Source organism: Musca domestica, unplaced genomic scaffold, assembly GCF_030504385.1.
Source record: "Musca domestica strain aabys unplaced genomic scaffold, Musca_domestica.polishedcontigs.V.1.1 7, whole genome shotgun sequence".
Taxonomy (NCBI): Eukaryota; Metazoa; Arthropoda; class Insecta; order Diptera; family Muscidae; genus Musca; species Musca domestica.
The window spans coordinates 5,105,036-5,119,230 of record NW_026712383.1 but is presented as its reverse complement, the minus strand read 5'-3'; the positions used below and the strand labels follow the sequence as shown (position 1 = coordinate 5,119,230).

The window sequence follows — 14,195 nt, the reverse complement described above, 5'->3', positions numbered from 1 at the left end:
CTTTAGACTGCTGTCATTTGTAAGCCACTAGTTCGGCAGCTGTTAAAATTATTCCAGAGACAGCTCATTAAATTTTTTACAAACGTACAAAAGCATTTTGGTGAGGAATTTCCAGAAAAAAAGTTTATTCGTAATGGAATTCAAGCGTGATAGTGTGATTTCTTTATATTTGGCTGGAAAACAACAAGTGGCTATCGTTAGAGCACTCCAACATTTAAATGTGAATAAATATTTTGTGTCTCGTACCATACCTCGTTACCGTGATACTGGAAGCGTAGCCCGACTTCAAGGAAGTGGACGGAAGAAAAAAGCAACATCAGCAGAAATGGTTCGAAAAGTAAAGAAGCGACTTGATCGAAACCCGCGTCGCAGTGGCCCAAAAATGGCTCATGAGCTGAACATATCGCAATATTCCATCCGGCAAATATTGAAAAATGAGCTCGGGGTAAGGCCATTGAAATTCCAAAAAGTGCAAGAGCTTACACCGCAACAGAAAGAAAACAGACTCAAAAGAGCTAAAGAGTTGCTTCGCTTGGCCGAAAGTGGTGAACTGCCGAATTTGGTTTTCTCCGATAAGAACACATTCGATGTCCAGCAGTTTGTAAACAAACAAGATGATACGTGTTTACTTGTCAAAGAGGTCAGCTGAAAATGTGCACCTTCGGTTGGCCACCAGAACTCAAGCGCCGGCCATGGTGATGGTGTGGGCCGCCATAACAGCCGATGGTCGCTCGCCGCTCATATTAATCGACCGTGGCATCAGAACAAAAATGCCGAATATTATTGCGAAAATATTGTGGAGGGTGTTTTAAAGCCTTGGGCACGCAAACATTTTGGCCGAAGACCTTGGACATTCCAACAGGGCTCGGACTCAGCACCATCGCACTCAGAACGCGCCACCCAAGAATGGTTACAAAATGAGGTTCCTCGCTTCATTTCCAGCCACACAATGGCCATCAAAATCTCCGGATATCGGATACGTTAGACTATTGTTTCTGGAGTATTTTGGAAAGCAAGGTTGACACTAAAAAATACCAAAGTGTCGATCACCTCAAGCAAGCGCTTCGCCGGGAATGGGCCAAAATACCTCAGAGCAACCGCAGATTCGGGCAGCGTGTGCCGGTTTCATTGGCCGTTTGAAGGCCATAATTCGTGCCAAAGGTGACCAAAACGAAGAAATCTAAACTTATTCTAAAATTTGATGCTATTTCCGACATTTTTTGTTTTAATTCAAAAAAAAATTTAAAAATTATGGCGTTTGGCTTTGTTGCAGTTTTTACCTCACCCTGTATATTCGATATTTTGACGATTTTAGATACTATATTAACCGAAATTGTTGAAATTTCGTATTTAAAGTTCCTAATACTCTACAGCCTGTGACAGCGCATTGCCTATGAAGGTCCAGGTCTTCGGATAGCCCAAATATAACAGTACCTCCCTATATTCGGTATTTTGATTATTTTAGCTACATTTTTCACCGACTTCTTTTTTCAAATTACGTATTTGAATATTGTAAGGGCTTATGACAAGAGTTCCCTATGCAGGTCTACGTCTTGGTCTTATGAAAATTTTCATTAATGTGAAAATGTGTTCATAGGCAAGAGGTATGACGGGGGTGAAACTATGTACACAACCTTCTGTAATCTGAAATCATTTTTTGTGCTTAAATTCGTAACTCACAAATCAAGATGGCTGCACGTCATTTCTTTGATTCCTTTTCATTTTATCAACAATTTTCATTAAAAAAAAATTCTGTAGACATCGATGAAAATTTAGATGAAAATGGGAAAACATTTTCAATGAAAATTTTCATAGTCTGGCATAAGACTTGTATTTTCGGTATTTCTAAAATTTTAACAGAATTTTTAATTTTTTTTTTTTAATTTCCAAATTCGTTCCAAATGGTGGAGGGTATTCAAAGTTCGGCCTGGTCGAACTTACTGCTTTTTTACTTAATATTGCTAAAAATCGGTTCGAGCTTTTTAGTGTTTGCCTTCCGTGGTAATTTTTGTTTAATAAATATATTTGCCATAAAACCCAAAATACCCGAAAAAAAAAACTATTTCTCCACAGCTCATAAAAATTCCCAACCTGGCATTTCCATCTAAACCTAAAAACCACAACAAATTAAACTCCTTCATCAAAAGAAAATTCAATCTAAATTTCTTTGTTTGGTGAAATATTTTAATGTTTTGTAATGTTTCCATATCAGAATACCAAAGAGTTTCAGGTCGTCCGGGTGGGAGAATAGTTTGGGCAGGGGTTGGTTGTTATTTCATATTTGACATGATTTGTTGAGAAAGAGAATTTTTACTAAACATTTTTTGCAAACACCGCAAAAAACATGAAATAAATTCCTTTTCGCTTTTGTGCTAAATTCACTAATTGGAGTGTGTATGTGTGTGAATGGAAAGATAAACGAATTGTGGAGGAGGAGGAAAAAACTATGAAAGGATAACTTCAGATATTACAAACTACAGGCATATAGCTCGGTTTTGGATGAAGAAAAAAAAAACAAAATATTTGGCGGCATATTTAGTTGTCAGTTTTGCACAAGACTTTCTTAGTTGGATTCTTTGTTTTCATAGCCATACATTCCCTCTCCTCTCACCCCTTCACCCCTTAGCACCCAACCACAATTATGTGGCAGACATAATAATAAATACTTACTTTGGCTGTTCTTTACAAATTATACTGACTGACCCAATTCCATGACAAAAAAAAGGAGACACAAAAAACTGCGTAGCTGCCTCAGTACATGTACCAGTCAAAGGTGAAGGAGAGCAAGGGAAGGAATAACCATGTAATATGGTTAGGCTCGCCCGCTCGCCCGCTCTCCATGCTACACAATCCAAAGTTGAGTAGTACACCAAGCGCAGCATTGACGACCATCATCAACTCATAATACACACTATAAAATGACAGGACAGCAACAACAATGAGAACAACGAGGACGAGGTGCAGAGAGAGAGAACAGCAGATAAAGAGGAATAGTAAGTGCGGTAGTTAGGAGTGCGGATGATTTTTGCACAAAAGAAACAGCAATCAGGAAGAAAAAATTGCCCAACACAAACATAGACAATGGGAGTTTTTGTAAACTGTCTATTTTACACCATTTCCAGAGGGAGAGAAAAAATTGTTTTCGTTTAATTTATGTTGGGCGCCATCTTAGCTCAATGGTTAGCTTGGGTGCCTTGCATTTGGGCGACATTAACTCACAATACACTATAGAATGACAAAATAATGACAATGAGGAAGAATCCGAGAGAAGGAGATACAGAGAGAAAGAGAGAGAGGGAGGAATAGTAAGAGAGGAAATTATGATTGAGAATCATTTTTGCACAAAGAAACAACCTATTCTACATCATATGAAAACACCAAAAAGTTATATTGAATTCATTGACGTTGGGCGCCACTTTAGTTTAGTGGTTAGCTTGGGCTTTTGCACCTAGAAGGTCTTGAGTTGGCTAAGGCCTCAGCAGATTTCTAGTCTTTTCGGGCCCGGCGACAAAAGGAGTGCTTACAATAATGTTTCGGAATAGAACGCAATTGTGATAAGGCTGGAAATTCGTACTAAAAGGGTACGAAAAGTACTCAAAATTGAATACTTTGTATTTGATATCGAGGAAACACGGAATGAACTACAATTCTGAAATTAGGGTTGGGGACACTGATGGAGTGCAGGATAGATGTGGCAAAGGTTTTTGGAATTTCGAAAATTTTGCATTGGGATCACTGTTGGTCATAGGTTTGTGATAAAGAGATGGTTTTCAAAATTTGTACTACAAGTGCACGAAAAGTACTAAATAGTACTATATTTGGTACAATTTTGTATTGGGTAAATAGAAAGTGATTGAAATCTCAAATTTGATACTATAATTGTTAGAAAAGTACTAAATGCAATATTTGATAATATGAAAAAGGGATAGAGACAAAAATTCTGAAATTTGATATTTAGATTACTGATGGTATCTGTGTTTAAGATTAGGCAGTGGTTTGTAAATATGTCCTATATTTATTCGAAAAGAGCTAAATGGTACTAAATTTGGAATCTTCAAATTTGTTATGGAGGTCTCTGTTGGTTTCTGGAATTAAGAAAAACAGGTGGTTCTGGAAATGTGTACAAGTAATTGTACGAAAAGTAATAAATAGTACTAAATTTGATATTTGGTAAAAGTATAGATTTGAAATCCTTTTGGATATGCGTACTATAATTGTTAAGTGGAACCAAATTGAGTATTGGGTTTGCAATCCAATATTAAAATATAGTTGGCTCTCATTGTAAAATACATTTACATTTCCAGATTATTTTAAAATCTGTCGAGTTTGAAGTCTGCCTAGAATAAGAATATTGAAATAAATTCATTTCCGAAAAAACCATCACCCGACTCAGTTATTGCCATTAACTTTGATCTCTACTCCAACTGTGATAGAAAAAATCGAACACTGCACGGAATACACTTTTCAGCAGCATTCTTATATATCAGTTATTTTATTCGTCTAAAAGGTGACACCTTAACTCAGGTTCCGTCATCCAACTATGACATCTAGATGGCGCTCGTTTTAAATATACAATATAATTTCCAGAATACTTTTATTGGTTGTATAGGGTGAGATAATAAAACTGCAACAAAGTCAATCGCCATAGTTTTTAATTTTTTTTTTAAATCTTAATTTTAGAATAAGTTTAGATTCGTTCGAATTGTTCAATTTTTGGCACGATTTATGGCCTTCAAACGGCCAATGAAACCGTCACACGCTGCCCGAATGTTGCTCCAGACACAATAGTCTAACGGATTGGTATCCGTAGATTGTGCGCTGGAAATGAAACGAGGAACCTCATTCCGTAATCATTCTTGAGTGCTGAGTGTGATGGCGCTGAGTCCTGTTGGAATGTCTAAGGTCTGCGGCCAAAATGTTTGCGTGCCCATGGCTTCAATATACCCTCCAGAATATTTTCGCTAATATTCGGCATTTATTCTGATGCCACGGTCGATAAATACGAGCGGAGAGCCACCATCGGCTGTTATGGCGGCCCACACCATCACCCTGGTCGGCGCTTGAGTTCTGGTGGCCAACCAAAGGTGCCCATTTTCAGCTGACCTCTTTGGCAAGTAAACACGATCATTTTGTTTGTTTACAAACTGCTGGGCAACAAACGTTTTCTCATCGGAGAAAACCAAATTCAGCAGTTCACTACTTTCTGTTGAAGTTCACTACTTTCTGTTGCGGTGTAAATTCTTGCACTTTTTGGAATTTCAATTGCTTTATCCCGAGCTCATTATTAAATATTTGCCGAATGGAATATTGCCATATGTTCAGCTCAAAATCCATTTTTCGGCCACTGTGACGCGGGTTTCGATTAAGTCGCTTCTTTACTTTTCGATGTTGCCATTTCGGCTGATGTTGCCGTTTTCTTCCATCCACTTCCTTGACGTCGCGCTACGCTACCAGTATCACGGTAACGAGCGATGGTACGAGACACAAAAGATTTATTCACATTTAAATGCTGGAGTGCTCTATGCTCACCAAAATTCTTTTGTACGCTCATAAACAATATAATGAGCTGTTACTGGAGTAATTTTAACAGCTGTTGGACGAGTGGCTAAGAAATGACAGCAGTATGAATTTGGTTGCAGTTTTTTCATCTTACCCTACATCTGTGGGGCTTGAAGTCTGCCTGGAATTTGAATATTGTACTCATTCATACAGGACAAATTATCACTTAAAACCACATTCTACCACCTCGACATCAGCTGTGGTAAAGAAAGTGGCCTCGATTTAGGAGTGCTGGCAACACCGTGTTTTTAGCAGAAATCATATGTGCCACTTATTTAGATAAAATCGAATGTATGGTAAATTGTATCGCTTTAATATTCAGGTCTTTTATTCACCTAAAAGTGGTCTCAAAAAGTTATGTTCCTCTGACACGAAATTGATATATATATATATATATGGCGCTTTTTTATAATATTCCAAAAAAATCAAGAACATTATGGAGAATATGTGCATTTATCTCTATCTAATTTCCACAAACCTCGACATTTCTAGCATCCTCGTACTAATAACAAGTGATAGACACTATTCCCTTATATTAAGTTTGGAAATAATCATTTTAGCCCCTAAATAGGTGAAAATGAAATCGTCCTGCAATTTTCCCCAGGACAAGTTGTGAACTGGAACCTTCTGTCCTTTATCTTTTTCCCCACTTTTTGGAAATGGTGTTGAAGTAATGACAGGAAAACAAATGAACCACAGACTATGGACACAAACTGGAGCAACAATTTGCAGTGAAAGGCGTAAACAACAAAACCGGGGATACCATTTACTGCGGGAGGGAATATTCAGTGGGGCTGTGATGTTAGAAAGAAAGGAAGCTCAACTTCCAGCGCCAAAGGAAATAATACCATATTTGGGGCGTTGTCTGTCTGTGAGAGGAATCAACAAAAAAAAAACGGAACAACAACAGCAATGAATATTGTGATGTTATACGTGCCTAAAACTAAGTATGTTGCTGGCCTGGCTGACTGCCTGCCACTGTCACTACCAATGCTGGTGCCTGATACTGGAGCTGCTGTTGTAATATTAACACAAATATGTCGTTTGGTTTCCTTTTACTCTACTTTTTCTCTCTTCTCATTACTTCCTTTTTTCACCAACTAGAGTAGTGTAAATATGAAAAATGTTGTCATTTTAGCAAAAAAGAAAAGAACGACGAAGAAAAACATGAAATATATTTAATAACCGCCATTAAGTGAGGGTGGCGGTAATGTTGACTTTGTAATAAAAGAAAATTAAAATACTCTACAAAACAGGATACTGGTAAATAAATAAAAACAGCAAACCCACACACGGAAAAGGAGTGGTGTTTGTTTCGCATGAGGATACCATGGGCCGCCAACATTTTTCCCAGGAGTTTAATTAAAAATTGTGTTGAGAGGGCGTATTCCATGAAATTTGTGTTGAGTTTTATTTTTGTCATTTACACACACATATTTGCATTTTTTTCCGTACACATCACATTACTCAGCAATTAAAAAATCCCTAGGGTAAGGTCAAGATTATTCATTGAAACACACACACATTCACACATATTGTAATTAAATTTCACATAAATTTGACCAACCATCCGTTACCCAGAAACCTGCCTTAAATTCAATTTTTTTTTGCCAATTCCCCAATTTCTCCTCACTTTATCAATTTGTCAATTTCTTTGGAGATATGTATTTCTAAAAATACGTGTTTTGGATTTACAATACCTCAATGTAGATTTCAACTCATGTCTAAAGAATTTTTATGCTCACTATGCATGAATTCAAATTGAAGAGGAAACCTTTTCATTATCTTGTCGAAATGTTACATTGTTTTCTCCAAAGAGTCGATGGTTGAATATCTGTAGATACGTATGTACACGGCAAGTGTATTTAATATGTCACATTATTTGATTGACGTCAATTAAGTAATCGGATCCAAAGTTATCCACATATACGTAGATACCTGCATGTAGATTTCTGGTTATCTCAATATCACGGACAACAATAACAGCAAACTCTCTGCATCATGATTAAGCCAATTGAATTCGAAACAAAAAGATAGCAATGAGTCATTTTAGGTAATAAAAGAAAAACATATTTAAGTCGGAATTTTTTGAAAGTACCAATCCAGATTTAAAAAAAATCTAATTTGAGTTTTGTCAGGACTTTAAAGTTTGAAAAGAATCACATACTTGTTTGGAAAATTATGGAAGTTAGAAATATTGAAAATGTAACCCTTTATGGGGGACCTCCCAGAAGGGGTGGGCCGATTCACACCACAACTTGTGTCAGTAAAAATGTTGGCTTATGTGAAATTTGAGAAGAATCGGAAGCCATTTTCACATTTTATGAGAGTTAAAATTATTCAAAATTTTAACCCATTGTGGGGAAGGCACCAGAAGGAGTGGACCGATACATTCCATCTTCCCAGCAGATTTTCTTTTAATAAAAATATTGGGAAATGTGGAATTTGAAGAAAATTGGATACTTATTTCGCAAAAAAGTTATAATTATTCATATTTTTGACCCGTTGTGGGGGAGGTACCAGAAAGAGTGGACTGATTTATCACATCTTCTCACCATACCTGGTTTTGGTAGAAATATTAACATGTACGACATTTGAAGACAATCGTACGCTTAGTTCACATTTTATAAGAGTTATAATTATTGAAAAAATTGACACGATGTGGGGTAGGAACCAGAAGGAGTGGTCCAGTATATTTTATCTTCACATCAGATCTTGTGTTAATAGAAAAATTGGGATGTGTGAAATTTAAATCCAATGCTTATTTCGGATTTTATGAGAGTCATACAGGGGGAGATAAAAAAACTGGAACAAAGTCAAACGCCATAATTTTTTAAATTTTTTTTTTTAATTTTATTTAATGAAAGCAAAAATCTCGGAAATTTTAGAATAGGTTTAGATTTGATCGAATTGGTCACCTTTGGCACCGTCACAAGGTGCCCGAATGTTGCTCTGCGGTATTTTGGCCTATTTCCGGCGAGGTGCTTGCTAGGGGTGATCAACATTTTGATATTTTTGAGTGCCAACCTTGCTTTCCAAACTACTCCAGACACAATAGTGCAACGGATTGGTATCCGGAGATTTTGGTGGCCATTGAGCGATGCAAAATAAGGCGAGGAACTTCATTTTGTAACCATTCTTGGGTGGCGCGTGCTGAGTGCGATGGTGCTGAGTCCTGTTGGAATGTCCAAGGTCTGCGGCCAAAATGTTTGCTTTAATACACCCTCCAGAATATTTTCGCGATAATATTCGGCATTTATTCTGATGCCACGGTCAATTAATACGAGCGGAGAGCGACCATCGGCTGTTATGGCGGCCCACACTATCACCATGACCGGCGCTTGAGTTCTGGTGGCTAACCGAAGGTGCACATTTTCAGCTGACCTCTTTGGCAAGTAAACACAATTATTGTGTTGGTTTACAAACTGCTGGATAGCGAATGTTTTCTCATCGGAGAAAACCAAATTCGACAGTTCACTACTTTCGGCCAAGTGAAGCAACTCTTTGGCTCTATGAGTCTATCTTTCGGTTGCGGTGTAAGTTCTTGCACTTTTTGGAATTTCTATGGCTTTACCCCGAGCTAATTTTTCATATGTTCAGCTCATGAGCCATTTTCGGCCACGTGGGTTTCGATCAAGTTGCTTTTTTTACTTTTCGAACCAGTTCTCCTGATGTTGCTGTTTTCCTTTGTCCACTTCCTTGACGTCGGCCTACGCTACCAGTATCACGGTAACGAGTGATGTTACGAGACACAAAAGATTTATGCACTTTTAAATGGTGGAGTGTTCTAACGATAGCCACTTGTTGTTTTGCAGCCAAATATAAAGAAATCGCACTATCACGCTTGAATTCCATCACGAATAACTTTTTTCTGGAAAATTCTCACCAAAATGCTTTGTACGCTTGTAAACAAAATAATGAGCTGTCACTGGAACAATTTTAAAAGCTGTCGGACGAGTGGCTTAACAATGACAGCAGTCTAAAGTTGGATTCAGTTTTTTCATCTCAGCCTGTATACTACTATAACCATATGGCTGAGTGTATAAAAGGTTCACCATTATTGCTCTAAAACTTTTTTAAGAACCCAACATGGAAGTTGAATTTAAGACTCTGAAACTAGTAGAAATAATGTATATTTGAAAAATTTGCGATTATAGATCTTAAATATCCAAGTGTTATTCGGCCCATGACTGTCACCTAAGCCCATTCTGTAGCAACATTTACCAGATAATTCGAGATTTTTCGCAAGAAACCAACCTGGCATGATCGAAAGACTAACCTCGATACCGCTAGAAAAATTCTGGGCATCTGCCCATTCCACAAAAAAATCTCATTCTTATTTTGTCTTATTCCAACCCCAAATTTTCCTAATTTTCCATATTTAACAATTTTAATTTTTCTATTTTAACAAAATATCCCCTTCTTTCTCTTTTCAGAAAACATGTCGTTTCCCCAAACTCGAAGATTGTGCCCATTTTCATTACGAACGTGTACAATTGGGTCCACTCTCTGTGCGCCTGGTCGATGACAAATCGGAATTATTAAACAGCAGCATAGCATCACAATCCATTGGCGGTGATATAGCCGGCAGCACATGTTCCACCTCACAGGGTCCCTCATCGTTGCGTACCTTTTCGCCCTCCTCATGTTGGTTTATCATTAAAGTATTCCCCCATCGATCGGACCCCTTTCTCGTGAAGCGTTCATTCGATAATATGCAAATGTTGGATGAAATGTTACATCGTTGCGTTTATGATCGTAAAATAAGCGGCCTGAAACATCTTTCGGAAGTGGATTTTAAAAATGAGGAGGAAGTCGAATATGCTGTGGCCAAGTATTTGGAACGTTTTTCAAAGATTGCCTCAGATTCGCTGACCTGTGGCACCATACTGACATGGCTGCAATTGGACAATAAGGGCAGAAGATTGCCACTGGCCGATGATGATACGATGAGAACAATCAACACCCCCGCTGTGGGTGCGGCATATGGTGTGCGCAGATATCAGGCTCAGGCCTCAGATGAAATTTCCATTGAAGTTGGAGATATGATATCTGTCATAGATATGCCCTCGCCGGCCGAATCGATTTGGTGGCGAGGCAAGAAGTCGCATTTACAAAAGTCCCACTACGAAGTTGGATTCTTTCCACAATCATGTGTGGCCACGATTGGTGATAAGATACCAAGACATTTTCCCATGCCAGCACCACTTGTGGGCCAGGTTGAAGTATCGCCAACCAAACCTGTACTACGTAAACATGGAAAACTTATTGCCTTCTTTAGATCATTTATCTTATCGCGACCCTCCAGACGAAGACTTAAACAGAGTGGCATTTATCGGGAGCGTGTATTCTCTTGCGATCTGTCAGAGCATCTGCTCAACAGTGGCCAGGAGATACCAATGGTTTTGAAATGTTGTGCCGAATTCATCGAGGAACATGGTATTGTGGATGGTATTTATCGTCTATCGGGCATTACATCGAATATTCAAAAACTGCGTCGGGCATTCGACGAGGAACGGATACCAGATTTGGGTAATCCAGAAATGAAACAGGATATCCATGCTGTAAGTTCTTTGCTGAAAATGTATTTCCGTGAACTGCCCAATCCGCTGTGCACCTATCAGCTGTACGATAACTTTGTTGAGGCCATACAAGCAAAAAGTGAAAGCAACGAAAGGCTAAGACTGATGAAGGAGACGGTATTGAAACTGCCACCACCCCATTACAGGTATGTTGGGATTTGAATATATTTTTAGAGATTCAAATAACTAAAGCCTCTCTCTTTTTTTAGAACTCTTAAATATCTCTCGGAACATTTAAATAAAATTTCCCAATATGCGGAACGTACCGGTATGACAGATAAAAATCTAGCCATTGTTTGGGCACCAAATTTGTTGCGTTCCCCAGCATTGGAGTCGGGCGGTGTGGCCGCTCTGCGTGGTGTCGGTGTCCAGGCTGTAGTCACGGAGTATCTTATCCGCAATTGCCATTTAATATTTGATGCCTTGGAAGAGGCTGCAGTGCGTCTCAGTTACATTGCTACCCAGGGGGCTGCCTCCTCCAGCACTGCAGCAGCTGAAAATCGCATGGATTCCCTAACCGATTGCGAAAGTTTATTGGTCGAACAAAGGGAACACGATCAAAGCACTGCCTGTGTAGAGCGACCCAAAAGTCTGAGTGCTGGCGGACCCAAACTTATCAGCTTAGAAGAGGCTCAAGAAAGGCATTTGAAATACGATGGTTTCGACATGAAACAGTCAATGCCCATTAACATGATATCTAGTGTAAATTCAGGACAAAATATTGGCTCATACATTGAGGTCGGTGGTGGACCCTCAAGTTTGCCGGACAAATATCACACGGTGTTGTCGGTGCCACGTAGCTGGCAAAAACGTAAGACCCACAGCTGGAAGTCGCTGTTTTCACGCAATCAACGACCCGTCAGCAATGGAGCAGCCCATGATCTGAAATCTTCCATTGTGGTAACGGCCCGCATCGATGATGACGATGATTCACACTCACCACCACCCAGACACAAAGAAACGCCGCAAGTAACCTTTGCCGATGCCGACTGTATAATTGGTGTCAATGGCAAGCCCTCGAAGAGTGCTCTAATGAAACGTGAAGAGAAACACAAATCAATTGAGCTCTTTGAAACGTCACGCTCCTATTGCGGCGAACCAAGCAAACCGATTGAGGTGTGTGTGCGTTCGAATTCCATTGATAGTTTACGTACGGCGGGTCATTCACGTTCCGTGTCGCATGATTCATACTTTGATTTATTGCAGTCGCCACAAAGGGGCAATGTGACAACGTGTCCTTCAAGGTAAGTGGAACGAACAATTTGATGAGATAAAAAATTCGGAATTAATTTTATTTATCTCTTCTTCTTTCCGCAGAGAACTTTCCGAACTGGGCCTAAACTTTGATCGTGAGGAACCCGAAATGCGTATATTTTCCGAAAGTGAGTCATTGGTTAGTTCGCCAAGGGTGGGCAAAGAAAACATACCGCCCTCATCGGGCTCCACCTCGCGTCGCATTATGCGTGCCCGCCCAGAAGAATTTTCCAGTCAAACCAATAGCGTTAATCCCAGCCCCAAGAAGCAACCACGTCTTAATCTCTTGTTATCGCCCAGTTCAGCGGCGGCCGCAGCATCAGCCTCAACTACCACCGCCAGCACAGCTAGTCCTTCGAATACCACAACAAATTGGTCTCAACCTAGTGAATGCCATGGCGAAACCTGCCATGAACACAACAGCGATGAAAGCTGTTGCAAACGTTACAAATTGGAAGACCAATTGTCTGATATACAGTATATAGACTGTGGTACACCCGAACATACTGTGGCCAATCCCCAGACATTGTATGCCAGTGTTCAAGTTCATGCTCCACCACCACCACCAACATCCAGTCAAACTTCGGCGACATCCCTCTACGCTGCAGGTTCCACAACGGAAATTACCACCCCTACCAAACAAAGGCAACAAGTGCCAATGGATGCCCAAAAGACTTCGTCTAATTCTAGTACCCGTTATAGCTATCCCTCTGTACAGTTGGGTTCCAAGCGTAAGGATCAGGATAATAATAAAACAACGGTGGGCAATTCCAAAGAACGTTTTAGTTTTCCCGGAACGGGGGTGAGCAATGAACGACGTCTATCCAGCAAGGAGACCTTTGCCAAGATGTTAGTCGAAGAAGTGGAGGCTGCGGCAGCAGCTTCAGCTGCCCAGAAGAAGGCAGAAGAATCTCCACAAATGAAAACAAGGTAAGAGAGGTTTGAATAGATCAAATGTCAGTAAAATATGCCAAGGTTATTATAAATATGTGAAATGCATGTGACCATAGGACAAAGCCAAAGAAATTTGCCATAGGTCACTGGTAGTTGGTTACAAATTAAAGGCTATGGGCTAAAAACCAGAGGGGTTAAATTTTCATTCCAATTTTTTATTAAACATTTCATAAAACAAGACAAATTTACAACGCAAAGTAATGTTCAATGATCTGATGTACTTTCAAAAGATACTACCACTAAGTCTATCTTCTTTATAAAATTATAACGACTTTTCATCCCTCCAATTTCAGAACTGTTTCCTTTAGTGCCAATCAATCGACAAATTCCAATAGCTCTTCACCGAAACCATCCGGTGGACATCATCAGCATCATCACTTAACAGCCAAACCTCAATCATATGATCTGCTTAAAGTTAAAAATCGCAACAGCTATTGTGTGACGAATGATGCTTTGCAACAACAACAACAACTGCTGCGCGATATAACCAAAGAAAGTAGTAGAGATACGCACAATCATAAGCTGTCACAAAGTCATCATCACACCAATGAAATGGAACAATCGAAGCTGTCTGTGACACCTTCATCACCCATACAAAGTCCCCGGTATTCTTTGCTGGTGGGCGATACAAGTTCTGAGAATAGTTCAGCTGTAAATACACCACAACATGATTTGGATCCGCTAATGGTGTCATCAGCAATGTCTGGCATATCAGGCATTTCGGCTGCCTCCTCGAATCAAATGCAACAAATGCTGTTGGGTGTGGATACAGGCAGTTATCTGGGCACCTCTGCTGAGAGTATAGGATCAAATGTAAGTGTCATGCTTCCTCCCTTATTGAAATTT

The 14,195-nt window shown here is 39.5% G+C and overlaps 1 protein-coding gene across 3 annotated transcripts in view; it reads left to right on the top strand.

The window, feature by feature from the left end:
- LOC101901317 (GTPase-activating protein CdGAPr) overlaps positions 1-14,195 on the top strand; it is a 220,957-nt gene that overhangs the window by 201,185 nt on the left and 5,577 nt on the right. For all 3 annotated transcript variants that reach the window (XM_059130256.1, XM_059130257.1, XM_059130255.1), the window contains 4 exons: positions 9,996-11,287; positions 11,351-12,385; positions 12,459-13,325; positions 13,643-14,162. In XM_059130256.1, coding sequence (XP_058986239.1) covers positions 9,996-11,287; positions 11,351-12,385; positions 12,459-13,325; positions 13,643-14,162 — 3,714 coding nt within the window. The remainder of the gene's footprint in view (positions 1-9,995; positions 11,288-11,350; positions 12,386-12,458; positions 13,326-13,642; positions 14,163-14,195) is intronic.